The sequence below is a fragment of the Xenopus tropicalis genome, chromosome 9 (genome assembly GCF_000004195.4).
Source record: "Xenopus tropicalis strain Nigerian chromosome 9, UCB_Xtro_10.0, whole genome shotgun sequence".
NCBI classification, from domain to species: Eukaryota; Metazoa; Chordata; class Amphibia; order Anura; family Pipidae; genus Xenopus; species Xenopus tropicalis.
The window spans coordinates 69,287,291-69,314,283 of NC_030685.2; the positions used below are offsets into that span (position 1 = coordinate 69,287,291).

At 39.1% G+C, this 26,993-nt stretch overlaps 1 protein-coding gene across 1 annotated transcript in view; it reads left to right on the forward strand.

Moving 5' to 3' along the window:
- Positions 1 to 26,993, forward strand: part of stk39 (serine/threonine kinase 39) — a 176,372-nt gene that overhangs the window by 108,225 nt on the left and 41,154 nt on the right. Inside the window, exons 15-16 of the mRNA XM_018097600.2 lie at positions 15,103 to 15,155; positions 26,067 to 26,135. Coding sequence (XP_017953089.2) covers positions 15,103 to 15,155; positions 26,067 to 26,135 — 122 coding nt within the window. The remainder of the gene's footprint in view (positions 1 to 15,102; positions 15,156 to 26,066; positions 26,136 to 26,993) is intronic.

A 26,993-nucleotide genomic window follows, 5' to 3' on the forward strand; every position in this document is an offset into this window, starting at 1 on the left:
AAATCACCAGCAGAGTAGACAAGGAACTCATCACAGTGTCTGTGTCACGAAAGAACCTAATAGAACAGCGTCTAATGAAAAAGTACTTGAGAGTCCTTCCTTTCTCTACTTTTCATTTATCCAGAGATATCACTTTTCAGCAATGTCATGACAAGCTTGGAATACAAACCTAAAAGAGAAACCAGTAATTTGGATTATGAAGGATACAGTGCAAGCTGTAGTAAGTTACATACTGGGCAAAGGAATAAGCACTTATTGGGCCCCCTATCTTCTGGGCACTTCCTTGCAGCAATTCTAAGGGGCACATTTACTAAGACACGAATCTGAACCGAATTGGAAAAATTCCAATTTGAAAACGAACATTTTGCGACTTTTTCGTATTTTTTGCGATTTTTTCGGCGTCTTTGCGACTTCTCGGAAATTGTCGCGACTTTTTCGTTACCAATACGATCTGCGCGAAAAAACGCGAGTTTTTCGCAGCCATTCCGAAAGTTGCGCAAAATCTGCCGATTTTTTCGTAGCGTTAAAACTTGCGCGAAAAGTTGCGCCTTTTTCGTAGCGTTAAAACTTAAAAGGTGCGACGTTTTGCGCAAGTTTTAACGCTACGAAAAATCAGCAGATTTTGCGCAACTTTCGGAATGGCTACGAAAAACTCGCGTTTTTTCGCACAAATCGTATTAGTAACGAAAAAGTCGCGATAATTTTCTGAAAAAATCGCAAAATACCGATCATTACGAAAAAAACGCAATCGGACGCATTCGGCCCGTTCGTGGGTTAGTAAATGTGCCCCTAAGTGTAGGACAGGCATCCCATATTAAATAACTCCTAGTACTTCCTTGGACCTGCTGATGTGCGCTCTCCATCTTAAGCCAGATTTTGTGTCCCGCACAAGATGAAGAGTGCAGCCAGACCCTTGATGAAAGTGGTCTTTGAATCAAAAAGGCACCCTTTTGCTACCCTTTGTGCTCATCCATTTCTGCCAGGGGTCTGTGTAGTTTATACTTTAGTTTTTGCCATCTGCCCTCCTTTTCCATTAGTCCCTAAATTTTCTTTCAGAAATCTATTCCAGATTTAGTTAGAACGGAACTAAGCCATTTATGAGCTTTCAAGACATATTTGGTGAACTCCTATTTTATTTTTTGTTCGAGCAGCTTGATAAATAATAAATCAAGGCAACTCCAGTGCCTAGCCAATGTTCCTGAGAAGGATATTGTGGAGCAACTAGTAGGCTGGGAGAGGGAGGGTAGTAGACAGAATGATATGCACATGTTTCCATATTTTCCCCACAACACAGTAATAGTCTATATGTCATGATTTTATTGGTCTCTTAGACACTTATTAAGACTTTCCATGCATTTGGTCTCACTCATTATTTCTGACTGAGGACGAAAACTATTCGGGTCAGAGTAACATACGGTATAGATACTGAATGATTTCAGTGAGGGCTTAAAGAGACTAAGCCTTCCCAAATGAACACAAATGTTTGGTTCCCTACAACAGTATTAGACATGAAATTGGCACCATTTATACCGCATTGTGTTCTAGGGGTACTATATATAGAATTGGAACTGCAATTACACTGCCATTTCTGGAATATATGAAATTGCCACTCTAAGAAACATCATAAGCACTAAGTTTGACCAAGGTGTTCTGCTAGGTATTTAATATGAAACTGCATTTATCCTGCAATGTGTTCTCATGTATTATACGTGTTATTATACATGGGATACTCTAAAGCATTTGTACAGAAAATGCCTAATTAGCCTCCCCAAGCACAAAATCCACCTTCCGCCTCTGGGTATAGAGAACCTCAGCCTGACTGTTCTTGTTCTTCAACCTTGATAGTAGTCAGCATAGTAATTCAGTAATGACATTTGCCCCATGCAGTGTAATTAATGCAGATATTGAATTTGCATTGCCAGTGTTAATGTTGACGTATGAAGTCAATAAGTGCCATAATTCATCTTCTCCAAAGGTGCAGAGTGGCTAAAACATAAATATCTCTCTTCTCTCTCTCTTCCCTGTCTCTGACACTGCCACAGTTACTCTCGTTCCATTAGATTTCTTCCAAAAATATACCCTGTCAAACACAGAAATGGTTCACTTATGTACAGAAATTCTCATCCAACGCAACTCGCAGGCATTCTAAAAAACTTTCTATAATAAACCAAGCCACTGGCCGCTTATTTCACCTTCCCAATTTCACAGAGCTGTGTTAATGGTACATTTTATGCCTTTGTTTGTCAGCACTCTTTTCATTCCCGTAGGCTGCCTTTTTCTGTGTTTCAGTCCATTGGCTTCAGATTAATGCCAGACATATTCCTACTGAGGCCAATGAACAGTTTTATTTTTACCTCTCCAACAGCCAACATAAAGTCAAAGTACAGTGAGACCTGACTACATTAATGGGTACTTTTTCTTCCAACCTCTCTTCCGCCAACAACAGAAAATCATTTATGCCCTCTAGATTATTCACAATCTCTGCAGTTTTGTGCTAGAAACACCCATAGGCAATTTTGTCAACACATGGTCATTTCCATAGTTTAGCTATCTTCCAGGTGGAACCAATAAACTACAGTGGTGTAAATAGGGCCAGATCTTCAAAGGTTGTCAAATGACCTGGTATTAAAAAGTTATATAGATTTTTTTAAAACAACTTTTTACTAGGTTTATATTATGTGCCCAATAGTCTACCTTCTAGCTAAATGTCTCAAATATCTGCTCAGCATTCAACAGCCGGACCTGGTTATTGAGGATACCATAGAATTTTCAATTAAAATGCAAATTTACTGCAGTCATTCCTGAGCAACTGCTCTGTTTAGTCATAAATCGTGGTGTGACTGGATAGGTTTATCTGTTTTATGGCATGACACGGCTTAGAAAATATGGGTCTGAATGTTATGAAAAATATGTAATGGAATCTTCTTTTTAGCCAATTTGTTGTGCTGCCCATCTTGTCTTTAGTATATAAGAAATGGGAGTCAAAAAATAAACTGGAGAAGGTGCTGTCATTATTTTCTTTGGCATAACTGGTTTGTTCTAATACATGGTTATATGCAGGGTCGGACTGAGGGGTGAAGGACCCACAGGGGCTCCCGCTCCAGGGGCTGTGCGGGTGCCCCAGCCACCCCCCTCCCCCCCACAGGGGCCCCCTAACCCCCCTCGCAGGGCCCCCCACCCGATGTCCTCCCCCGAGCGTGTAAATTTAACCCGGCAGGGGAAGAGCAGTCGGGCAGGGGGAGCACCGGCAAGGGTCAACCTGGGCCGCCAGGGCCCACCGGGATTTTTCCCGGCAGCCCAGTCCGACCCTGGTTATATGCTATATGTTTTTTTCTTTACAAGCAAGGAGGGATGAATTAAAGGATGGTGTGTGGATTTCCTGTTTCCATTATGAATTTTTTGGACCTGCCAATGCCCGCACTTAACTTTAGAGCATGCATCATCCTGTAGGCCCATTCCCAAACCATATTAAAAACTAGAGGCAAATGTAGTAAATGTTACAGTGGTTGCTAGGGGTTACTAGACCTGTGGCACATCTCCCTGACTAAAATAGGAGGTTTACAAAGGGGAAAAAGCATATAAACAGGAATTAGTATGCCTGTTATGGTTGTGACATATTTTGTAAATGACACATTTAAATATAGTTGTTGGCCTAGCATGTGTGAAAAAAAGATCTGATGTGTTAATTGTGACATGGAATCCTGACAGAGAGAGAGTCAAGGTTAATAGAATAAGTAGAATGGGTTGAATGGGAAAAGGTGGGTCTAAAAGTTAGTGAGTCTATCCCATTACCCATACAGATTTTGTTTGTTTGTTTGAAATATTGATGTTTTAGAGCTGTGTAGGTTAGGGTAGGGCAGGATACAAAGTGTAAAACCCAGCAAAATTCACCATATTTTTTGCACTTTTTGGCCTGCCTCAAAGGTAGATAAATTGCTGCAGGTCTTAGGTTGAAAGACAGAGTGATGAGACCTGAGTTCCACCTATGAATACAGCTCTTTATGTGTTACATTTGACAGCACTGTATTTATGAGGGAAGGAGGGAGGAACCCCCTATCCGCCCTGAGTTGCGCTTCATTCAGACATGTTGGTGGGTGCAGTCCGCAGTGTGGCCATATACTTACAGCCTGCCCTGTGGCTTATTTTTCATTTGGCTCAAGGTGCAGGATGCAACCAGACAGAAGTGCTCATTATTAAAAAAAAAATACTTTTTCAGTAATTATTATTAGGTACTTTCATCTCATAGCGTATGGCAGTAATCCCCAACCAGTGGCTCACCAACCCCTTTGATGTTGCTTAAGTGACCTTAACGTAAGCGACCATTTTTACATTTCTGGCTTGGAGACAAGTTTTGGAAGCATAAAGACATATTCAAGCTGTTTTGCATCCCCAAGGAACTTGGCTTATGTGGCTCACCAACACTTTTTACTCTGAGTGTGGCCTACAAGTCAAAATGTTTGGGGATTCCTGGCGTATGGCCTTCCTCTAGAAACGTAATGGTTATTTTAGTGAAGTGCAAGCAATAACATTTATTTTTGTACTGAAACACATGAAACAGCCTTTATTATGAAGGAAAAGATATTTACCTTGACCTTTTTTAGTCTTCTTCACATCCAGAATAGCATAGCTTGAGATGTCTGTTTATTATATTTCTCTCCCTTTGAACATTCATTATTTAGACCTTTTGTAGAAGACTATGGCTTATAATTGATTTGCCCCTCCGCCTATTATATAACTGACCAGCTGGTTAGATTTATTTTGGATGTGTTTTTCACAGTCATTATTTGTCTTCTAGCAAACGTCTCTGTTTGACTTTAGCCGCATGTTTTCCTTCTTTTTAGAACTTCTTCTGTTAACTAATAACGATGTAGAATAACCAGGGAACCAGCCTTGATTTTTTTTTCCAGCTGTTACCCTGCGTATGCTGATTGTCATGCCGAGCTAAAGTAGCAGACGGTCAGAGACAGAGCAGCTGGAAATTTGGTTGAAAAGTCAGTAATGTTTTTATTTTAATGATTTATTTGTCTTCTAACCCAAAGGTGATTCATTCATATAAGTAATCTGAGCATTGCTTGACATTGTAGCATTTTCACTTTCAAAGAGACTTTGAAAAAAAAAGTGAAGATCGTATGCTCTTAGACGCCCAAGGACAAAAGTCTGATTTCGTATCTAAATGTATGACCTAGTGGTTAAAAAAGAACGTACTTTATCACTATTCCCTTTGCAAAGCAAATGATCATTCCGCCTGTGCTTCAGAGTCTATCAACTCAATAATTGCTCTGTTTTCATGTTAGATTAATATCAAGCTAGGGGAAGAATAAGAGTGTATGAAATATGATAAGGCAACGAAGCATTCTGTCAATACTTCTCAATAAGATTTCATGAGATATTCTCTCTCTTTGGCAACAGTAGTCAGGCAGTAGCCTCCTCAGAGATAGCTCTTCACTGGTCTCATTAACATTACTGAAGCGACAATGAATTAAGAAGGTTAGTCTTGAGGAGCTGTAACTATAAAATATTTCCAAGGGATCATCAACAAGATACTGTCATCCTACAATCATATTGCAGCAATATACCAGTAATAATATTACTTTAGTCCACTTTGAGAAAGGGCAAAACAGGACTGGATTAAAGGGGTTGTAAACCCTACCATAACACTGCCCCACTGCGCCACCTAGTTTTGCTATAGAAGTTGCCAAAAAACATGCAAGAAGATTCACCAATGACAATTCTACTGATAAAAACTTCATTATTAATGCAAAATAATTGACCAATGAGAATGCTGATTCCCAGCACTGTGCCAGGCATCTTGCTGTTATCTTACATATAGAGATAATTATGTCATTTTTTCCCTTCATTATATGACACAGGAATCAGACATGGGGATAAAGGACAGACTTGTTCAGTGCTGGGAAACTGTGCTTAAAGGAGACATTTCATATAACCTTCATATTCAGTTACATGATTCATCTTTCTTCAATCTATGTAATCTTGCAGAAAAAAAACGATTTGAATGCATTTTACCTGCTAAAATCGTTTTTATATCAGAGCTGCAGAGAGATCTTCACTCCTCTGAAGCTAAACTGAAATGAGAGATGGGAGTGTCTCTTCATTCTCCCACAGGAAATGGTCACAGCACTGACTGACAGGCTGAACTCTGCTGTAACAGGGAAGCCCCTCCCTCCTCCCTGCCTGTGTATCTGTTACCAGTCTGCACATAGCTGTCCTGTGCTGCTGCCTGATCTTTACAAGTTGCAGGGAGTTGTTGCAGGAGAAAATGCAAAAAAACCCCAGCTTAGGTATCAAAGTACAAGTTGCAGGGAGTTGTTGCAGGAGAAAATACCAAAAAACATCCAGTTTAGGTGTCAAAGTACAAGTTGCAGGGAGTTGTTGCAGGGGAAAATACCAAAAAACGGCCAGTTTAGGTGTCAAAGTACAAGTTGCAGGGAGTTGTTGCAGGAGAAAATACCAAAAAACGGCCAGTTTAGGTATCAAAGTACAAGTTGCAGGGAGTTGTTGCAGGAGAAAATACCAAAAAACGGCCAGTTTAGGTATCAAAGTACAAGTTGCAGGGAGTTGTTGCAGGAGAAAATACCAAAAAACGGCCAGTTTAGGTATCAAAGTACAAGTTGCAGGGAGTTGTTGCAGGAGAAAATACCAAAAAACGGCCAGTTTAGGTGTCAAAGTACAAGTTGCAGGGAGTTGTTGCAGGGGAAAATACCAAAAAACGGCCAGTTTAGGTGTCAAAGTACAAGTTGCAGGGAGTTGTTGCAGGAGAAAATACCAAAAACCGGCCAGTTTAGGTATCAAAGTACAAGTTGCAGGGAGTTGTTGCAGGAGAAAATACCAAAAAACGGCCAGTTTAGGTGTCAAAGTACAAGTTGCAGGGAGTTGTTGCAGGGGAAAATACCAAAAAACGGCCAGTTTAGGTGTCAAAGTACAAGTTGCAGGGAGTTGTTGCAGGAGAAAATACCAAAAAACGGCCAGTTTAGGTGTCAAAGTACAAGTTGCAGGGAGTTGTTGCAGGGGAAAATACCAAAAAACGGCCAGTTTAAGTGTCAAAGTACAAGTTGCAGGGAGTTGTTGCAGGGGAAAATACCAAAAAACGGCCAGTTTAGGTGTCAAAGTACAAGTTGCAGGGAGTTGTTGCAGGAGAAAATACCAAAAAACGGCCAGTTTAGGTGTCAAAGTACAAGTTGCAGGGAGTTGTTGCAGGGGAAAATACCAAAAAACGGCCAGTTTAGGTGTCAAAGTACAAGTTGCAGGGAGTTGTTGCAGGGGAAAATACCAAAAAACGGCCAGTTTAGGTGTCAAAGTACAAGTTGCAGGGAGTTGTTGCAGGGGAAAATACCAAAAAACGGCCAGTTTAGGTGTCAAAGTACAAGTTGCAGGGAGTTGTTGCAGGAGAAAATACCAAAAAACGGCCAGTTTAGGTGTCAAAGTACAAGTTGCAGGGAGTTGTTGCAGGGGAAAATACCAAAAAACGGCCAGTTTAGGTGTCAAAGTACAAGTTGCAGGGGAAAATACCAAAAAACGGCCAGTTTAGGTATCAAAGTACAAGTTGCAGGGAGTTGTTGCAGGAGAAAATACCAAAAAACGGCCAGTTTAGGTGTCAAAGTACAAGTTGCAGGGAGTTGTTGCAGGGGAAAATACCAAAAAACGGCCAGTTTAGGTGTCAAAGTACAAGTTGCAGGGAGTTGTTGCAGGAGAAAATACCAAAAAACGGCCAGTTTAGGTGTCAAAGTACAAGTTGCAGGGAGTTGTTGCAGGGGAAAATACCAAAAAACGGCCAGTTTAGGTGTCAAAGTACAAGTTGCAGGGAGTTGTTGCAGGGGAAAATACCAAAAAACGGCCAGTTTAGGTATCAAAGTACAAGTTGCAGGGAGTTGTTGCAGGAGAAAATACCAAAAAAACGGCCAGTTTAGGTGTCAAAGTACAAGTTGCAGGGAGTTGTTGCAGGAGAAAATACCAAAAAACGGCCAGTTTAGGTGTCAAAGTACAAGTTGCAGGGAGTTGTTGCAGGGGAAAATACCAAAAAACGGCCAGTTTAGGTGTCAAAGTACAAGTTGCAGGGAGTTGTTGCAGGGGAAAATACCAAAAAACGGCCAGTTTAGGTGTCAAAGTACAAGTTGCAGGGAGTTGCATGTAAAAAAAAAACTCTCATAGCTATTGCAGAACGTAATACTGATGGGCAGGGACACTGTAGGATTGGGTGCAGGGAGTTGTAACTATATATAATTGGAACCTAACATGGATGCAGGGAGTTACAAGCAAACAACACACATCATTTATAATTAGGTACAGTCTAATGAATAAACAGATCTGACTCCTTCATTGTAAATAACGTTTTTTTTGATTTGGTAAATAATTTTTTTTTTAAGAAAGAGAATCAAGGTGCCTTACATTCCAGCATGTCACAGAAGCAGCGAATCTTCCTTCAACTGAGCTGCTAGTCAGGAGAGCAGGGCCGGCCAGGAGCAGCACTGAGAAGGACCCCAGCGTGACTGACGTGGGCGGGGAAATGACGTCATCAAAGGCGCCGCCCACGTCTCACGCCCACTCCTCTCTCATTGGCTGCAGCGTCTGTATAGGAAAAAAGCCAGGGCCGGCGGCCCCAGCTACAGACAGACTATTTTCCAGCCGGAAGCCCTGTGAAAGCCCTGTGAAAGGGAGGGGCTTTAGCATATGTGCAGGGATTACACAGCCTTCTTCAACAGTAGGTATAAAATACACTTTATTTTATTCAATTTTAGAGTGTTAGCTACAATTTAAGATAAACTGAAAAATTATGGTATATGTCTCCTTTAATGCTCCCAACTCCAATTGCTGGAACAGAGAACAGGGAGCCAGATTTACACAGAACAGCTGGGATTCTCATTGGAGGATTTCTTGCATTTTAATGCAGCCACTGGCCCTGGAGATTTCAGGGAAAGTTTTAGAAAAGTGTTATTGTACAATATTGCTTTAAGAATACAACCCTGATGTTGCTGGACTACAGCTCCCAGCATGCCTCAACCTTCATTATATGTTAAATTGTTCTGGGATTTAAGGTCCAGCAACAGCCGAGTACAGTTTGGTTGAGCAGTGCAGTGCAATAGGATTTACAACCCCTTTAATGGTTTACTGAGGACAGGGAGCTTGCTGACCTTTCATTATGCAAGGCATGCTATTAATATTGAATATAGTCATTTTAACGTGTGTATTGGCTACCATGTGAAAAAGTATAATGACCCATAAAGCACTTTTATGAGATACATTTTCATATAACAATTTGGAAAGGAGAAATAATGTCCTCCTCAATAAGTAGTCTGATCTTAAGAGATCTTTACCTGCTGCAGCATAGGTAAGTAATGAGTGCTGAGGTTAGCATAAAAGCAACAGCCTTATTTTAATACATAGTTATAGCTAAAGAAAGGATGTCTGTGTGACTAATGACCCAATGCTCTATCTTTCTAATGTATATTTTACACTGACCCAATGTTCTCACTTCCTAATGTACTTTTTTTGCTGATGATATAGCACCATAATCCACACTTTTATAGCTCAGAATGTGTGGTATTTGCCTACAGAGGTTTAGTTATTAGCATCTGTTTAGGGTTCACCTTGCTTGGCTTTACAGTACTGTATCTTTAGTTAAAATACATATTAAAATGAATATCCTATTGAGAAATGTCTCATTTGGCAGTTTTTGACTTTCAAGGTGATCTAAACACAGTACTTGCTGTATAATTAATCCAAAAACCTAAGTAAATTGTAAGATATGATAAAAGAGTTCAAGCATGCTGGGTGCTATAGGTCAGCAACATCCCAATTGTAACCCTATGGCAATATTGTTCCATAACAAGCAGTTTTTCGGGTCCTTTTAGAATTCTAAACAATCTTCCAGCTGATTTGTGTGAATCTGGCTCCATGTTCTTGCTGTTGCAACTGGAGCTGGTACTGTAACTGCTTTTTCAATCACAGACAACCAAACAGCAATATGTCCTCCCTTCTGTTGTTTGATTATACTGTAATACCATGAAGCCAAATGTACACAATAATCTCTCTGTGTAGGGAAGTGGTTGTTGACTTTTGCAGCTTAACTTTCCAGATATTATACAGATATTTGAAATATTGTTATAACAGTTATTCAGCCATTATTCCAAGAATACTGTATCTAGAAGCAAATCATGTGTTCATCCTAAAGCACACAATAAATGTCCTTTTGAGTTGGGTTTTCATGTGTATCTAGAACAGAGGTTCCCAAACTTTTTTTTTTACCCCTGAGCCACATTCAAATGTATAAAGAGTTGGGGAGCAACACAAGCATAAAAAAGTTCCTGGGGTTGACAAATATGGACTCTAAATGGCATTTGTGTAGACTCTATGTGGACAGGTAGTCTAAAACTTGTCTCCAAGCCAGAAATTTATAATTAAGCACCTGCTTTCAGGCAACTGGGAGCAACATCCAATGGGTTGGTGAGCAACATAGTCACTGATCTAGAAGACAAATAGACATTCTCCCAAAATCACATTGTAACTGGGGCTCCTGCTGAACCCCTACCCCCAGGGAGGTCAACCCCATAGTTTTGGTAAGGTAACAGCAAGGGCAGTCACATAGCTTAATTCCACTACGTCATCTGACTGTTGTGAAGGGTATTCTGTATATACATTTATAACGTTTATCTGCCAGATGATCTGAGCATGCTCTTAGTCACTGACTAGGCTATGTAGTGGGGTCATTCCCAAATGCAAATATGAAGTAAGTGAAGAGTAATTGGGCATTAAAATCAGTGGAAAAAAGCTCCCTTTGAGAAGGTTCACTATTGCATTTGAATAGATAAGTGACTGGGGAATTAAATTGTCTGCTTTCTGGTTGCTAGAATTCCACTTACCCAAGCAACCAGGTAGTGGTTTGAGATCCAGACTAGAAGATAGAATGAATCAGTAGGATAAAGTCTTGTATCTTGCTTATTTGGGCTTCGGAGTGGGATCCTGGGTGTGATTCAACCAGGGCACTCTATTCATTATGTTTGTACTTTCTCCCCATGCTAACATGCTAAATGATTCTGTTTTCCTCCCACATTCCAAATACATGCTAGTTAATACACTTCTGATAAAATGAACCATAGTTGTATAGGGATCCTGTAGGAGAAGGACTGATGTGAATTATATATATAATCTTTGTAAAGTCTGCTGAATATATCAGTGCCATATAAATATAGAATAATAATAATCTGCTATGTGTTCACCAGAATATAGTGGAAATGGCTCAAAATGCTAATAAATTACATTTTTGAAAATAATGCAATTTCAATCTTTCTCAAAATTTCCACTATTCACTATTTTTAAAGTTATCATGCCTTTTATGGTTTGTTATGTGTTTTAATGCTGGCAAGTACTCAAGCCGATTGCATGCCAAAAAACCACATGCACATATGGCAAAAGCATACTTGCCCTTTAACAAAATACATTTCTGGTTGTATATCATTTTTCATGATACCAAGGGAGGATAAAGCAATAGGCAGAGGAAGAGTGCATGAAAGATGGATTGGTATTTAACTTGGTGGTGAAACATAAATGCTTCATTTTGGAAAGCTGCAAGGTGCACAGCTCATTGGGAATTTTATTCTCCATAAGAAACGCATGCAGGTGTTCAGAAACCGCTAGATAAATGAGCCGCTCCTTGGCTGAACAATGCCTAAGATGGATGGCTGGCGTTCAACCGCTTCCCCCCTCCATGTCTGAGAAACTTGTTTGCTTATGCATTGCCAATTAAGTCAAAAGCAGGAGATGACAAAAAGAAGATGAGGTGGATGTATTAATACAGAATTTCTGGCACAGGCGGTTAGCGCGAGTATTTATTGTCAAAGCAGGGGGTCGATATCTGTGTCAGTCTCTTCTGAAGCAAAATGCCCTGAACTGTTGTCAGTTCCTATTTATTATAACATTAGGATGATAATATTCACACTGTCTCCTGGAAGTAGGGCATCGTCTAGCATCTGTGTCATGTCCTTCACTGATAGAGATGGAGTAGCTGGGAAATAAAGGGACACTGTTCGTGTATCTGTTCAGTACCCTGGCAAAGGAACACCATGGGGCACATTTACAAAAGCACGAACGGCCGAGCGTATTTTCGTCGATTTTTTCGGTCGTCCACACGACTTTTTCATACAGTGCACGACTTTTTCGTACGGCGCACAACTTTTTCGGACGTTTGCACGAAAAAAACGGAAAGGTTTTACCGCTGTTTACAATTGTTCGGTACGAAAATTTTGTGACTTTCGGATCGCCAATACAATATTATCGTGACTAATACGATTTTTTCGTAAGCATTTTCGTGATATTTGCGATCTTACGAAATTTTCGTTTCCAATACGATTTTTTCCCATTCGTGATTCGGATTCGTGGATTAGTAAATGTGCCCCCATGTGTTGCACTGTGATGGAATTACTGTAAAGTAAGTACACAGTCCCTTTGCCCGGTTCCAGTTTCCCATGGTACTCTGCAGTTAAAGGGGAACTCCACCCAAACACAGCTCAAGCTTTTTAAAATGTAAACATACTTTTAAGCAACTTTTTAATATACATCACAAAATACAAGCAAAAGAAGCAGCCTTTTTCATGATTTTTAATATAATCATATATGTCGGAACAGTTACCTAAGCCCCACCCCCTGTTCTCCTGCTGATCTGGCTACTTTGAGACTCAAAAAATATATATATATGAATATATATAACAGCAGCCGACTTTCCTCAGCTTGCCTTCAGCCTGCATCCTCCAAATCCTACAATTCCCTGCACATGTGATGTCAAGGAAAGGAACATTGCAATGCAATGCATTGTGGGTTATGTACTGTAGTTCAGATGTGGAGTTGTTACAGTTTATAACATCAGTGTTTTAGTCCCTCCTCCCCTGCCAGGTTTTCAAATGATGCAGAAAGCAGAGAGCTGTTTTGCAGCTGGATTTCAGCATATAAAAGTTGTATTTATTCATATTTGTTTGCAGAAACAGATTACAGGGATAGGTATATGAGGGATGTGTGTGTTGTGTCCGGCTGTTGTTCGAATTGGAACTAATTATAACTAGGGAATTTACTTCTGATCGTTTGCTGCTAATTACATGAGGGCTGTAAAGCTTTGCTTGTGTTATTATACTATTCCTTACTGTACTGTATATATATATATATATATATATATATATATATATATATATATATATATATATATGTATGTATATATATATATATATATACTTTTTAAAACTCCTCTGTGCTTTGGGCTAGAATCCCCTTGGTTGGTAGTTGGCTTGGGTCACTCATAATTAATGAATTGCCTGCACTAATATCAAGGTATTCAGTTCTGTGGGCAGCAATATACATTCTTCTGCCTAGATTGTATCAGTGGCACACTGGCGAATTGGTTGGTCTAAGTTGACTTTCAGGTAAGGGAGGATGAAAGGTAAAACCACTGGAGGCTCCAAATTGTTAGGCATACCCCAGGAACTAAAGTCACTGACCTTTTTTATTAAGTCCTTTTTTTACAAATGAACCAGTCTTGGGTACTTTGACTGTGCTGCCATCTTTTTCTTTTCTCTGAGGAGATTGGGCTCTCAGCTTGAATTCACTCAAGGGTTACCTGGGTGCAGGAAGAAAGATGGAGAAGAGTACCCCAGGCGGGTTTGTGTTTTTTCATTTCAAGGAACAAAGATCAGAAATGCATCTAGAAAGGGAAGTTTGAGAACGAACTTCATGTTGGGTTGAAAAACGTGAAGTCACTGAATTAAATCTGATTGGCTGTTGTTGGCTCTGCCCACTTTTAATAACCTTGGGCCACAGTTATATAGTAAAAAAAAGGGGGGCCAATCGCTTAGTAAAGCACAAGAAACCTGCTCCGTTATAGGGTGAAGAAGTGTGGGGAGTTTGGGTGTTGTACCCCTAAAACTGTAGGAGGAGTAGCGTTTAGAAAATGGGGGGCGCTAAGAAGAAGAAAAAGTGGAAGAATAAGCCAAAGTCGAAGAACAGTTTGTTGGGGTTTTCAACCCAACATAATTATAGGGATGGGGGTTGAACAAATTGGCACCTCCGCTTGTTTTAACCATTGATTCTCCCAGGTATAACAAACTGATCTGAACATGAATCAGCACATTGGACAGTATGAAAAAACTGATTATATCGATTAGGCAATGTAACATACATGGCTCCCATGGCTGTACTTACATGATGTGGATTTAACAGTGGCTATCCACACATCCTTTACTGGTCACAGGCGGTTGGTCAAACTCATCCTTCAGCCCACCCTGCTTATAACCTTCCTATGTCCCAATTCCTCCACCAGAAGGACTGTTGGCACCAATTTGCGGGTCGGGTTAGGAGCAGGCTGATTAGGGTTGAGACTTTTTGTCACTAATAAGCAGCTATGAAATCCCGTACTACTGCCTGCAGGTACAAATTACACGGCTCCATCTGCTCGCTGCAGCTGCTGGCTAACTCGATTCCTCTTTTGCATACTTGCATGTGAAGGGAGCTGCCATGGAAAATATATATATATATTTATAAAAACATTCTTTTTTATCTTTTCGGTGTTGGTTTGAAATGTAGATGTAGATCTATGTAATTATATAGTATGTCCAAGGGTATTTTTGCTCATAATAAAAATAAATCTCTTTCCTTCTCTGCTAAGCATACTTATCTATTATTTACTTAGAGCTTGTGTTGTACAGGTATTCATATTTGCAGACCAGAAACATCTCGGTATTAGAAATACTTAATTAGAACTTGAATACTGTGAGAACAGTTAAACTGAATATTCCTCTGAGTTTTTCCAAATGAAATTAAAAATGCTACTCGCAAGCTGTGTTTTGCTTTTAGTTAATTAGAAAGACAATAACGCGGCTGCTCGAAAAAAAACAGTTTATGTTGTTTCCGAAACCTCTGGTTGTTAATATCCATGAACCTGCACATATTTATATGCTTTTGCGCAATTTAAAGGTGAAAAAAGGCGAACCATAAATGAGGAAATTTGCTTACGTTTCTAACTGCAGCTCCGTTAAACTGCTGAACATTCTGCGTTTTAATGAACTCTGCCTCATTAGATTTAAATGTTTGGTCTGTTTTTTTTTTTAGGAATTCCAGAAAAGAACTAAATGACATACGATTTGAGTTTACTCCAGGAAGGGGTAAGTTTAATTAAGAATTATTTTGTTTTGTCGGCCCAGTGCCATTCAGAGCGGGGATACACAGCTATCTGTAACTTTCTGCTCACACTGTGACGCTGCCCATCTCACAGCCCAAGTGGCTGAATGGAGGTTGATGTGGCGTGAATGCTTATTTGTTGCCCAGTTTACCCAGGAAGCTAAAGTATATTTTGTTAGCATGTTCTATAGTAAGAAGGTGATATGACCTAATTTTGGTCCTCATAGTGAAACCCAAGTCCTGAGACCTATGTTTAAAGGGAAACTAAACCCTGCTGCACAGCGCTGCTCAACCAAACTTGACTCAGTTGTTGCTGGACTAAAAATCCCAGAATAATGTAACATATAATGAAGGTTGAGGCATGCTGGGAGCTGTAGTCAGCAACATCAAGGTTGTATTCTTAAAGCAATATTGCACAATAAAACTTTTCAGGCTTTCCAGTGCCCGCGGCAGCATTGTAATGCAAAAAAATCCTCCAATGAGAATCCCAGCTGATCTGTGTAAATCTGGCCACACACGTGGTGATTTTCGATCTTTCGTGCGACCATCGGTCGCACAAAAGATCGTTCCAACCCTCCACTGATGTTCAGGGCTGAATCCTCAGATATGGAGGTAGAAACAATCTGCCGATTGAGCTCTGAGGGTAGATTTTGCTCAGGTGCCTTCAATGGCGCCCGATCAAAATCTTTTAAGCCGCCCGATCGGCGAGTCAACCGATATCCGCAGCCTTCTGCAATATCGGACGCCTCACCGAGTTGCCAAACACGCGCCGAATATTGTACGAAATGAGGTTTCATACGATATTATCGGTGCGTGTATGGCCGGCTTAAATCTGTCTCCCTGTTCTCTGTTCCAGCAATTGGAGTTGGGAGCATTAAGCACAGTTTCCCAGCACTGAACAAGTCTGTCCTTTATCCCTATGTCTCATTCCTGTGTCATATAATGAAAGGAATAAATGTCATACTTATCTCTATGTGTAAGGTAACAGCAAGATGCCTGACACGGTGCTGGGAATCAGCATTCTCATTGGTCAATTATTGCGTATTTGTAATTAAGTTTTTTATCAGTAGAATTTTCATTGGTGAATATTCTATAATTATGTTTTTTGGCAACTTCTATAGCAAAACTAGGGGTTTTCAGTCAGTAGAATTCTCATTGGTGAATTGTTTTCCATGTGTAATTATGTTTTTCATCAACTATAGACAACTATAGAGAACTAGGGGGTGCAGTGGGACAGTTTATGGTTGGGTTTAGTGTCCCTTTAATGCAAAAGATTGCTGCAATGATAGATACTAAGGTGCAGTTTATCAGCCTTCTATCATAGACATGTGGCCAGCAATGGAGTTTGAGTGCTCAGCATTCAACAACAAATAACTCATTCCCAACTGGATATTGTCTTCCTGATCCAATTAGGTGCCTCACTTTGCACCTCGTATTTCTGGTTGTAGTCTTGCAGCAGTAATAAAGAAATATTGTAGGCAATGCTTGGAGATTTAAGAAACTGGAAGCTCAGCATCTTCTAGTGACAAGCCTTTCCCTTAGAATTCTCAACTGAATGTCCCATCATGCACTTGCCCTTTATGGGAAGGTGTTTTATGAGACATTTAAAGTCTACAAGAATATCTGCAGTTGGACTTGAGATTTCCGAAAAAGTAAAAGAATAATCTCATGGCCATAGATAATTCATATACTGTATTACTCCAGTCATCTTAGCAGCTTTGTAGACATTCTACTGGATCCACAATGCTCGGGACCTGGGGCTTTCTGGATAAGGGATCTTTCTGTAATTTGTATCTCCATACCTTAAATCTGCTAAAATTCATTTAAATATTAAACCCAATAGGCTTATTTTGCCTCCAATAAGGATTAATTATATCTTAGTTAGGATCAAGTACAGGTACTGTTTTATTATTACAGAGAAAAGGGAATCATTTAACCATTAAATAAACCCAATAGGGCTGTTCTGCCCCCAATAAGGGGTAATTATATCTTAGTTGGGATCAAGTACAGGTACTGTTTTATTATTACAGAGAAAAGGGGATCATTTAACCATTAAATAAACCCAATAGGACTGTTCTGCCCCAATAAGGGGTAATTATATCTTAGTTGGGATCAAGTACAGGTACTGTTTTATTATTACAGAGTAAAACAAAATCATGTTTAAATATTAGAATTATGCGCTTATAATGCAGTCTATTGGAGATGGGCTTTCTGTAATTCGGAACTTTCTGGATAACAGGTTACCGGATAACGGATCCCATACCTGTACTACGTAAAATTGATCAAACTGTATTGTAACTATAACAATCCTTCACAATCTTAATATTAATGATAAATATATTTAAATATAATTTATGTACATGACCTGCTTTATTACTTTTTAATAAGATTATTTATTAATTCTAATCTCTGTCTAAAGGTGCCTATGATATCCTAAATACCAGTCAGTTTTGCAGAGAATATTACTATACATTTATATGTATAGAATGTATGTTATTCCCTATATTTCAGTTGCTTCTATAAACAGTTACAGTGTGTGCGCTTTGTGTTAGGAATACAGACTCCCACTCCCACTCCCAAGGCTGTTGAATCCATTGAGTAATCTCTAGTCTTTTCCTGATATTAAAACATTTTTACATGCCTATAAATTATGTCAACTTTCATTGTTCTCTGATTGATCTTGGTCTTTAACGGCCAAAATGAAAAATCAGTCACACCTATTAATTTTTACTTGTCCTTCAGTTCCCAAGATTTTGTTAAAGATAAGAGTTCCATAAAATATGAGATTTGGCACAAAACCTTTTTTTAGAGTTGAAATAACTTTGCAGTTTAACTATTTCATGTTAAATGTAAATCTACTTTAGGGAAAGACTTACAGATGTGGAGAACTTGACAATCATCATTAATTGAGATATATATGTTTCAATGGTAGCCTAAATGTAATCAGAGATGCAAGAAGCTTTACTAATTAGAATCCTGATTACTTGCAGTACAGTACAGGTATGGGATCGGTTATCTGGAAATCCATTATCCAGAAAGTTCTGAATTATGGAATGGACATCTCTCATAGATGCTATTTTAATTAAATTATTCTAATTTTTAAAAAATATTTCCTTTTTCTCTGTAATAATAAAACATTATCTTGTACTTGATCCCAACTAAGATATAATTACCCCTAATTGGGGCAGAACAGCCCTATTGGGTTTATTTAATGGTTAAATGATTCACTTTTCTCTGTAATAATAAAACAGTACCTGTACTTGATCCCAACTAAGATATAATTACCCCTTATTGGGGGCAGAACAGCCCTATTGGGTTTATTTAATGGTTAAATGATTCCCTTTTCTCTGTAATAATAAAACAGTACTTGTACTTGATCCCAACTAAGATATAATTACCCCTTATTGGGGCAGAACAGCCCTATTGGGTTTATTTAATGGTTAAATGATTCCTTTTTCTCTGTAATAATAAAACATTATCTTGTACTTGATCCCAACTAAGATATAATTAATCCTTATAAACATATAGTAAGCTTGCTAATATTACACTGTCCTTCAACCTCAGGAGAGAGAATTTAGGACTGTTTAGGTCAGTGGTTCTCAACCTGTGGGTCTGGACCCCTTTGGGGGTCAAACGACCCTTTCACAGGGGTTGCCTAAGACCATCAGAAAACACATATTTTCGGGGGTCTTAGGAACCGAGACACTGCTCCTCTATCCGTCTCCAGGCGGGTCCACCCATATACAGATATGACCACATAAGAGTACCCGGCGTGATGACATCATTGCGCCAACCCCATCACATACACCCCGTACAAATACAGGTGTATGTGACAGGTTTGACGCCATAATGGACTAGTCACACATGTGTAGAGAGCAGCTACTGTGTAGAAATCAGCTACTCTGTTAAAAGCAGCTACTGTGTTGAAAACAGCAGCATTGGAGGTAAGTTATGAAGTAGCAACAAAAATAATATTATGGTTTGGGGTCACCACAACACTGTATTAAAGGGTCGCAGCATTAGGAAGGTTGAGAACCACTGGTTTAGGTGTTTAGATCCATAAAACATTTATTTGGCAAGTATCATTTTAAACCAAAAAGAGAGATTCAAGTGTAAACAAAGCAGCCAGGAGTGTCATTGGTGGATGCTCTTGCACAGGGACCCCCAACCTTTTATACCCCTGAGCCACATTTACATGGAAAATGTTGGGGAGCAACACAAGCATGAAAAAGGTTCCTGGGAGTGCCAAAAAGAGCTATAAATGGCTACTTGATAGCCCTATGTCAACTGGCAGCCTATAGAAGGCTCTGTTTGGCAATTACACTGGGTTTTTATTCAATCAAAACTTGCCTCCTTACCATAAATTCAAAAATAAGCACCTGCTTTGAGGCCACTGGGAGCAACATCCAAGGGGTTGGTGAGCAACATGTTGCCCCCGAGCCACTATTTGGGGATCACTGCTCTAGCAGTTTGGGCACTGGGGGCTGTAGAAACCCTAGATAATATGGTGGCTTGGGCTGGGGGCTATAGAAACCCTAGATATTATGGTGGCTTGGGCTGGGGGCTGTAGAAACCATTGATAATATGGTGGCTCAGGCTGGGGGCTGTAGAAAACCTAAATAATATGGTGGCTTGGGCTGGGGGCTGTAGAAAACCTAGATAATATGGTAGCTTGGGCTGGGGGCTGTAGAAACCCTAGATAATATGGTAGCTTGGGCTGGGGGCTGTAGAAACCCTAGATAATATGGTGGCTTGGGCTGGGGGCTGTAGAAACCCTAGATAATATGGTGGCTTGGGCTGGGGGCTATAGAAACCCTAGATAATAATGGTTGCTTAGCTTGGGGCTGTAGAAACCCTAGATAATATGGTGGCTTGGGCTGGGGGCTATAGAAACCCTAGAACATATGGTGGCTTGGGCTGGGGGTTGTAGAAACTCTAGATAATATGGTGGCTTGGGCTGGGGGCTGTAGAAACTCTAGATAATATGGTGGCTTGGGCTGGGGGCTGTAGAAACTCTAGATAATATGGTGGCTTGGGCTGGGGGCTGTAGAAACTCTAGATAATATGGTGGCTTGTGCTGGGGGCTGTAGAAACCCTAGATAATATGGTCGCTTGGGCTGGGGGCTGTAGTCCAGCAACAGTTGAGTTCAACAACAGCTAGAGAAATGTTTATGCCCCTAAACTAAATTTTGGTTTAGATGCTTTATGTCTCCTTTAATGATTAGATGAAGTGCAGAACAAAAATGCCATTTGATTTAAAAAGTACAATCAATTAATTAAGTAACCTTTTGTAATTATTAACTATAAATAGTGCATTATATAATATACTTCAGTGTTTTTCAGCCATATCACACTTGTACATGGCATTCCCTTGAGACCGTAGCATGAAGCTGTCTGTATGGTTAATGTAAATTTTTAGCAGCTGTCATCTGAACCATTTTATCGTCTGGGAATTTTTCCCCAGAAGCCGTAGAGTATCTTCTCAAATAGCATCTGTCCCAAACCTCCCTATAAATACTCTAGCGGGAATAATGTGTCTCGGTAATAGTGCATATCTCCAAAACAAAAATTTCCTCTTGATGCATTATAATATTCATTATGTTGTGGGAAATAGACCGTGTATAAGTGGCTATATTTGCACACTTTTATATGTAGCTCCCCAGAGTTTTGGTTTCTGGAGATTTACAGTGATTTTCATTTTCTTGATATCTGTAGCATTTATTATTGCAAGCGCCAGTAACTCAGTTAAGGAAGAGCCGACATAAAAGTACGGAATTTATATCTCATTCTTGTAAAAATATTCAGTATTATAAAATCTCTAGGTCATGTCTTCTTCAAACAGAACAATGTAAAAGAAATAGGTATCGTATCGACAAAGTGCAATATTTAATAAAGGTAATTACTGTGGTTTTGAATAGGAATATTGTAAATATGTATTATTTATATAATAGCTAGTTACAGCAGTAAGTTAGGTTGGAAAAAGACACGTGTTCATCAAGTTCAACCTTTTAAGTCTATATGAAACCTGCCTAACTGCTAGCAGGTTCAGAGGAAGGCAAAAAACTCCATCTGAAGCCTCTTTAATTTGCCGCAGAGAGGGAAAAAATCCTTCCTGACTCCAAGATGGCAACCGGACCAGTCCCTGGATCAACTTATACCAATAGCTATCTCCCATAACCCTGTATTCCCTCACTTGCAAAAAAGCCCTCCAACCCTTTCTTGAATATATCTAATGCAATGATCCCTAACCAGTAGTTTGTGAGCACCATGTTGCTCACCAACCTGTTGGATGTTGCTCCCAGGGGCTCAAAGTGGGTGCTCATTTTTGAATTTCGGGCTTGGAGGCAATTTTTGGTTGCATAAACCCCAGTTTTAAGCCAAAGAGAGCTTTCTATAGGCTGCCAGTCCAAATAGGGGCTACCAGATTATAGCTCTTATTTGCACCCCCAGGAACTTTTTCCATGCTTGTGTTGCTCTCCAACACTTTTTTTATTTGAAAGTGGCTCATGGGTATAAAAGCTTGGGGATCCCTGATCTAATGTATCAGCCAGCATGACCGATTCAGGGAGAGAATTCCACAACTTCACAGATCTCAGTGTAGCAAGTCATTTCTGAATATTCAGATGGAACCGCCATTCTTCTAATCAAAAAAATGCGCTTGTGCCTGCTGTATATTTATACATAGTTACCATTCCCCCCCCTCAAGCACCTCTTCTCCAGTGTAAACAGACCCAACTTGGCCAGTCTTTCTTCATAACTGAGACTTTCCATACCCTTTACCAGCTTAGTTGCCCTTCTCTGGACCCTCTCTAACTCAATAATGTCCTATTTGAGCACTGGAGACCAAAACTACACGGCCTTATCAGCGCTCTTTAAAGTAAAAGAATAACCCCCTCCAAATCTATTCCCCTTTCAATACAGCTCAAAACCTTATTTGCCCTTTCAGATGCTGACTGGCATTGCTTGCTACAGCCAAGTTAATTAGTAAAGCAAACAATTGGATATATGTATTAACAGAAACCAACCTAGCACTAAGTAGAATTAAATTAAACACTAATAGAAATGGTTCTTTAAAAATTAGACGCCTATTAAGCAAAATAACTGTACATTCATTTAAAATTTGATGAAAATTACATTTATTTAATAATAATAACCATACCACTTAGCATTGCAGGTACAATTAAAGCCTTCCAAGCAATTCAATGCTTTACTAAGAAAGGTCCTGCACTATATATTTTTGAAAAGATCTAGAAAACAATGTCTAATTTTGCACTGGGGACAATGCTTTTGCACTTCCTATAGTTCATTGATGGGCAAAGTGCAGTCAGCCTGTCGATCACAACAGTCATGGATTTGGCTGACTAAATGCTATTAGCCTGAACCAAATTATAATAAATACTTAAAAAAATGGAAGGCAGCGCCTAACGAAATCAGCACTTTCACGCTTCCCTAAATATATTACGCACAAATTGGCAGATAGATGGAAGGGATGCAGCCGCTAATTATAATGCATCAACTTTCAAAGTGCTGTGGTTAAAAGCAGTAAAACGAATGTAAAAATAAACTGAATTATATGGGGTTCTATCATGGCAATGACATTAAACTGTATCATGTGCCTGAAAGAATTACAGATGTTCTAGTGTGTCCATTAATTATTTCTACATTTGCATATGTTGTATGAATATATTATTGCCAATGATTTTTGATTTATTCAGTTTTTTTTTTTTGTTTTGCTATTTTGTACATTTTTCCAAGGTTGCCACATATTCCTTGATCTGAGACAAAATGTTAAACTATCTCCTAACAAGAAGAAATATTCCTAATTAATAGTTCATAATACTGATCTGTTTTATGTAGACACTCATTGAGAAAGATGGGTGCTACATTGCAGAAGTGCAGTTGCCCATAGCAACCACATAGATCTTTGATTTGATCTAACGGGGGGGGGAAAGGTTTGCCGCCGTTTATGAGCACTCAATACGAAAAAGTCGTGACAGTATATAAGCAAATCGTAACGGCTACGAAAAAGTCGCGACAATTCGCGCAAGTCGTAATGGTTACGAAAAAGTTGCGACAATTTACGAAAAAGTCGTAACAGCGACGAAAAAATCGAAAAAAAATACGAAAAAGTCGCAAAATGTTCGTTTTCCAATCCGACTTTTTCCCATTCGGCTTCGTGGATTAGTAAATGTGCCCCTAGGACTCAGTGATGGATCCCCCAAAAAGTGTAAATGAGAGGGTTGGGTGAGTGTACTTCAAGTGCTGGCACTTTACTATTTAGTAAACAAATTTTGTCTAAGAATGAACCACTGGCTTTCAAACAACTAATGGACTTAAATATCAATTTTTGAGTTTGTGAATTTTTTCGAGTTTTTGTCTACTTACAATAAACTCAAATGTTTGCTTATTTATTAAAAAAATCTGTATATGGAAAACTCAGTCGAATAAAAAGACTTGTGAGTTAACAAATTCGAAAACCTTGAATGAAAAAAAATGGCATGATTTTGCCTAGGACTCCCATTAACTTCAACTCACAAATTTTAGATGGGTTTTGGTTTTTTTGCACTAAAATATAATATCAATAAATATCTTACATTTGAGTTTTTGAAACATAATCAAATATTTTTTAGCCCCAAAAAATTTAAATTGTGGAAAAAGTTCAAATTCAAACATTGATAAATCACTGCCATTATACACCTGTGCACATCTCCTGCAAAGTGCAAGGACGACGTCCTAGTGTAGCTTGCCAGTTTATATGTTAACCCAAATGTCATTATATAGTTTTGCCAACTTTCCTCTGTCCAAACGCCAAGCAGGAAGCCGTTCTAAGGGCCATGGGCGTTGTTAGAGATGGGATTGAGCAAAGATATAAGGGCATTGGATGAATATACACTGGTCGGCTTATGGATTTAAATCAACGGTTGCAGCATTTGGTCAGGACCTTCCTTACCCAGTAACATGGTTACAGATATAGTAGATAAGAATATTGTTTTATAACTCATATTACTAAAGTTCTAAGAATTCTAAGGCAACAAATAATTGTTCACCAAAAAAAGCACTCTAATTGAACTTCAGGCAGGGCTTCTGGAAGATACAAATATAAATAAATATATGCATGTGTAATAGGCAATTGGTTTGGCCAATAAATGTTTTGTGAATCTTTTGCTATCCATAAACCAACTACATATGCTATGAGGAGAATGGATGGATATACAGTAGTTGGCTTATAGAGCAGAGCAGTGGTATTAAGACTTTATGTTTCTAGTTCTCCATCATTTGGTCAGGACCTTGCTTACCCAATAACAAGGTTACAGATATCAGTGGATAAGAACATTGCTTTATAGCTCATACTACTACAGCTCTAAAGTATTCTAAGGCAACAAATAACTGTTCACACCAATCGGCACTCTAACTGAACCTCCGGCAGAGCTTCTACGTCGGAGTATCCTGTACATAAAACAAGCATATGTAATAGGCAACTGCTTCGATCAATAAATGCCTATTCATACAAAAATGTTGAGTAAAAAAAGACTTTCAAATTAATTATTCCAAGTTACATAACAGAAATTCTTTGCAACAATGGGGCACACATTCCACAGAAATTCTGATCAATAATGGGACATTAGGCAGGCAGGGCTTCTGGAAGATAAAAATATAAATAAATATATGCATGGCCAATAAATGTTTTGTGAATCTTTTGCTATCCATAAACCAACCACATATGCATTGAGGAGAATGGATGGATATACAGTAGTTGGCTTATAGATTAGAGCAGTGGTATTAAGACTTTATTTTTCTAGTTGTCCATCATTTGGTCAGGACTTTGCTTACCCAGTAACAAGGTTACAGATATTAATGGATAAGAACATTGTTGTATAGCTCATACTACTGCAGCAAGTATTCTAAGGCAACAAATAACTGTTCACACCAATCGGCACTCTAACTGAACTTCCGGCAGGGCTTCTAGAAGGTAAAAATAGAAATAAATATATGCATATGCAATTGGTTTGACCAATAAATGTTTTGTGAACCTTTTGCCATCCCTGAACCAACCACATATGCTATATGAGGGGAATGGATGGATATACAGTAGTTGGCTTATAGAGTAGAGCGGTGGTATAAAGACTTTTATGATTCTAGTTCTCCATCATTTGGTCAGGACCTTGCTTACCAAATAACAAGATTACAGATATTAATGGATAAGAACATTGTTGTATAGCTCATACTACTACAGCTCTAAGTATTCTAAGGCAACAAATAATTGTTCACGCCAAACAGCACTCTTAACTGAACTTCCAGCAGAGCTTCCAGGTCAGAGTATCCTGTACATAAAACAAGCATATGTAATAGGCAACTGCTTCAATCAATAAATGCCTATGCATACAAAAAATGTTGAGTAAAAAAAGACTTTCAAATTAATTATTCCAAGTTACATAACAGAAATTCTTTGCAACAATGAGAAATTCTGATCAATAATGGGACATACATACCATGGAAATAGTTTGCAATAATGGGACATACATTCCACGGAAATTCTGATCAATAATTGGACATACATTCCATGGAAATAGTTTGCAATAATGGGACATACATTCCATGGAAGTATGATACAATGTCGAAGGAAGCCAACGGCAGCTCCATCATGTACAGGTTAAGGGTACTTATTCTGTGCAATTGTTAGTTCACCCTTCGATAGACATTATTGGCATTTTTTCTGCTGAACTGCTTCACGTCGATGCACCTGCAGCATGAATTATGAAGGGGATATAACTGCTTTCTTTCACATTGTTCTATGGTACAATATAAATGCTGTTAGATACTTAACTGGATCGTTTGGTTATTATCCATTGTCCTGAAGGTATCATTTATGTTGTGCTGCTTTCCTCTTTCCAAAGATACAGCAGATGGTGTTTCGCAGGAGCTTTTCTCAGCAGGACTCGTGGACGGCCATGATGTAGTTATAGGTAAATTACACTTCTTGGAACTATTGCATGATTACCGTGGCATTTTCAAGAAAATAATTATGTTTAACCTTCTTCATTACCCAGAGGACTTTGCCGCCAGCAAATAGTTTAACGCTACATTGGAAATGGTCTAAGACACCAAACAGATTACATTACCTAACACAATGAACAATATCGTTGTAATTATTTTCCAATTATTTTTCTATTCTCAGTCAGCAAGCAAATCTGCGTGCATCTCGAGCACCAGTGTTTTTAGTATGAGCGGCGTTCAAAGGCCCCAGTATACTGAATAGGTTAATGGCTCTGTAATTACTATGATTTCTCTGACACTGTAGAAATATGAGCATTTGTGCCGAAATCGTGCACCTTAAGCCTTTTTTGTTGTAGAATAGTTTTACAGTTATTTTGTCTTGCATCTGCAATAAGAGAGTGCTGGAGGTAGGTTTTAGCACTCTCGACCCACCAGTTGCCCATACTTGGGGGTTTTAATGTAAGCTAAAGGACCGGTCTGTAGGTTGGGGCTGCCTGAGATCAATTGGACCAAACTACCTAATAGTAAGACACCTATGGCTAGATGTAGCACAGCTGAACCCTGATAGCAGTATCAGCTCATAATATTTTAATGTCTGGGTGATGGGATTAGTATTATAGTGGGGTAGGGCTCTAATGACTTACATGTGAGTGGGTTAAATGATTTACTTTTGAATTCTGGAATAGCAAATCAGTCCGTCTTAATTTTTTAGTGGCTTTTAAACCCAAGCCTACTGTAAACACTAAGGTGGTGATTGGCAAACTTTTTGAGTTCCAGCTTTTCTTGAAGGTTCAGGTTGTTCTTTGAAGGTCTATCCTTTGGTCATG